General features: G+C 67.2%; 1 protein-coding gene across 2 annotated transcripts in view; it reads right to left on the bottom strand.

Moving 5' to 3' along the window:
- Positions 1-3,059, bottom strand: part of SH3BP2 (SH3 domain binding protein 2) — a 16,692-nt gene that overhangs the window by 8,989 nt on the left and 4,644 nt on the right. Inside the window, exons 2-4 of one of the 2 annotated variants that reach the window (XM_007471624.1) lie at positions 3,010-3,058; positions 1,866-2,005; positions 599-701 (exon numbers count right to left, since the gene is read on the bottom strand). In XM_007471624.1, coding sequence (XP_007471686.1) covers positions 599-701; positions 1,866-2,005; positions 3,010-3,058 — 292 coding nt within the window. The remainder of the gene's footprint in view (positions 1-598; positions 702-1,865; positions 2,006-3,009; position 3,059) is intronic. The other variant, XM_007471623.1, reaches the window with a different exon arrangement.

The raw sequence follows: 3,059 nt of genomic DNA, 5'->3' as shown, positions 1-3,059 counted from the left end.
GGCCTGGGTGGTGTGACCCCAAGACCTAGAGGCAGGAATAACACTTGACCCCCTCCCACACCGCGTGCAGGCCCAAGGCCGTGGGTGGGCCCACACATCCCAACATGCCCCATCCCCCGGGGGGGGGGGGGAAGTGGGGGGTGAGGCCCAGTGCCCATGAGTCAGAGAGCTCCTTGAGGGCAGGCTCCTGGCCAACTGATAGACTGGTAGCCTGCAGCAGGGAACTGGCCCCAGCCTGGGAGGCCCCGGGAGCCAGGGGGGCCTGGGGCAGGGTCTGGGGTACCGGGCTGGGCTCTTGACCAGAAGGAGGGGGAGGTGGTTGAGGGGGAAAAGGTGGGGAGGAAGGAGGGACAAGAAGTCACCGGGCTGCGACCCCGACCCCAGGCCCTCGGCAATGGCCCGAGGCTAGGATGGAGCAGCGGAGGCTGGGCGCGCCCCGAAGGGCCGGGGGTGTGAACCAGGAGGGCTGGGGGCGTGAACTATCTCAGGAGAGCCTGGACTCGCCTTGGGTGGGAGCCGGGGCGAGCCCAGGGGCAGCGGGCAGGCAGCCAGTGGACTCGCTCGGGTGGGAGCCGGGGGCGGGCCCAGGGGCACTCACCGGCTGTAGCCACGCAGCGAGAAGGCGCCCTGCGGGGAAGCGGCCGTGCTGCTCTTGAAGTAGTAGACGCAGCGCTCGTGGACGACGACGAAGCGCAGAGGCCCTGTGGGCGCGCGGGCAGCGGCTGGGCCGGGCGCAGGCCCCGCTCCAGGGACCGCGCCCGGGGGCCCTGGGCGGCTCCAGGCCGGGCCTCCTGCCCCCACCCCAGGACTCCGCCGTGGGGCCAAATGCTGACAGATGGATGGGCATGCTGGTCCCTCCGGGGCAGGGGAGATCCAGGGGGCTGTGTGGTGCTACCGCAGGCCCGAGGGACAAGGGACTAAAGGGGCTCAAGGAAGGGCAGAGCCAGGGCCAGAGGCCCAGGGGGGCCACAGAGCCGCCTTGCTGGGTGGAGCGAGGCTGGGGGCAAGATGCCCAGAGATCTTGCCAACAAAAGCCACTGGTGTGGAGCCAGTTATGGTGAGAACCCCTGGGGCTACTGCCCCATCCCTGAGCAGCCCCTCCCATGCCTGGAAGCGGCTCATTTACAGCCCCTCCTTGGAGGCTCCCTGTTCAAAGAGGAGGGCAGACCAGTTGGAGCCCACAGAGAAACCAAACCAGTCGGCCTGAGGCACCTCAACCAGGCAGCACAGGGCCGGGGAGTTCCTGGCAAAGGGCACAGCTTGAGCAAAGGCATGGGACGCTCGTGGCTGGTCAGAGGGGTGGGCAAGGCCCCGATGCTCTTGGGCTTCAGTGTCTCGAAGCCTGGGCATCTCCCAGGCCTGGGGGCTCTCTCCCTCTCCCAGCCTGCTGTCCTAGGCACCAGAGCCCCGGTCTCATGAAGCTCTGGAGGTCCAGCACCCAGATGGCTGTTGGCCTGGTACGTGGGTTCATTGCAGACGGAGTGACTGCCTGACTCACTGAACACCCACCTGATAAGGCGAGGGCACCACCCAGGGGCCAGACCTACCAGGCCAACGAGGGCTCCCACCCCTGGCCACAGGCTGAAGCTCCCTTGTCCAGCTGGTCAGCACTGTGCACCAAATGCCCTCCTATCTCCACCCGCTGCACCACTCCAGACCCTTCCACAGTCCTGGGGGCTGGGGAGGCCAACCTCAGGGCCCCGAGGGGGTGCCGGCAGGGAGAGAAGGGAAATTCTGGAGGGCCCACCAGGTAAGGGAGGAAGAAGAGGCTCAGAAAGGAAGGGTGCTTGGCCAAGGAGGTCCAGTGGGGCTCAGCTCTGTCCCCACGTCCTCCCATTGTGCTCCCCACCACCCAGGGGACTCACATTTGAGCAGCTGCAGCTGGGTGCCACCCTTCTTGTGCAGGTAGCCAGCCTTGGCCACACCCCCAGGCATGGTCAGCAAGTTCTGGGCACCAATGGCCTTCATGGGGACGGGCCAGTGCATCTCCTCGGCCGCCATGAAACTACAATAAAAAGGGAAGAGGACATGTCTCAGCCAGGGGTGGGGGCCGCACACTCGCCAAACAATCGTTTGGTGGGCTGACTGGGATCCACACAGTCTCCCAGTCAGCCTGGAGCATCGTTCGGGCAGGGGCCACCCAGTGCATGGTCTCCAGGGGCAGGCTGCCTGCCTCAGGGTTAACCCAGGCCCGCAGGGCCCTACATTCCAGGCCCTGCTGCTTAACAGCCTCTTCTTACTCATGTTCCAGCTGCTCTCCCAGAAACCTGGCAGGTTCTTTCAGTTTCACACTTCCGGCCTCTGCCTGGAATGACTGCCACCCCTCCTCACACGGAGAACTCCTACTCGCCCTTCAAGATCCAGATTCAGACTCCCCTCTTCTGTGACGAGCCTCAATTCCCAGTCACACTCGGGGCCTCCCGCACCGCACCCCTGGTCCCTCTGAACAGCACCCACCCACCCCACACTGTTTTATCCAGTGCCTGCCCCCACCCCACCCGGGGCCTGGTCCTTCCGGGAGCCCCAGTGGAGTTGGAGGAGCAGTTCGGGTCAGACCCAGAGGCCCAGCCTTGCTGGAACTCCTGCCCCATCCCCAAACACACACACACACACAACAACCACTCCGCTCTCAGCAAACCGGCAGGCTCAAACAGATGTTTACCGCCTCCCGCCTCCCGCCTCCCCGCACGCCTGCTCCTCGGCCCCTGTCCAGGTCGCTCGGGCTGCCCGCTCCAGCTCCACCTGCGCACAAAGCCACCCCTCTGGCCTGCGCCCCAACCAACAGTGGAGCCTCCGACAAAGGGCGCCACCCCCGCGCCCGCCCGGCGGCCCGCACCGGACAGAACCCCGCGGGCGAAGGGAGGAGGGGGCCCCGCGCCAACCCGCCCCGGGAGGTGCTGGCAGACGGACAGGCCCTCGCCCCGTCCGAAGCCCCCAGACCCGCCGGAGCCGGCCCCCGCCCGCCTTTGTTCCCGCCGGAAGCGCCGGCTCGGTCGGCTCGGTCCTCACAGCGTCCACGCGGCGGGCACGGCCGGCTTCGGGGGGGCGGCCCGCGCCCC

This window comes from Lipotes vexillifer, unplaced genomic scaffold (genome assembly GCF_000442215.2).
Source record: "Lipotes vexillifer unplaced genomic scaffold, Lipotes_vexillifer_v1.1 scaffold328, whole genome shotgun sequence".
NCBI lineage: Eukaryota > Metazoa > Chordata > Mammalia > Artiodactyla > Lipotidae > Lipotes > Lipotes vexillifer.
This window is presented reverse-complemented; position numbering and strand designations above follow the sequence as displayed.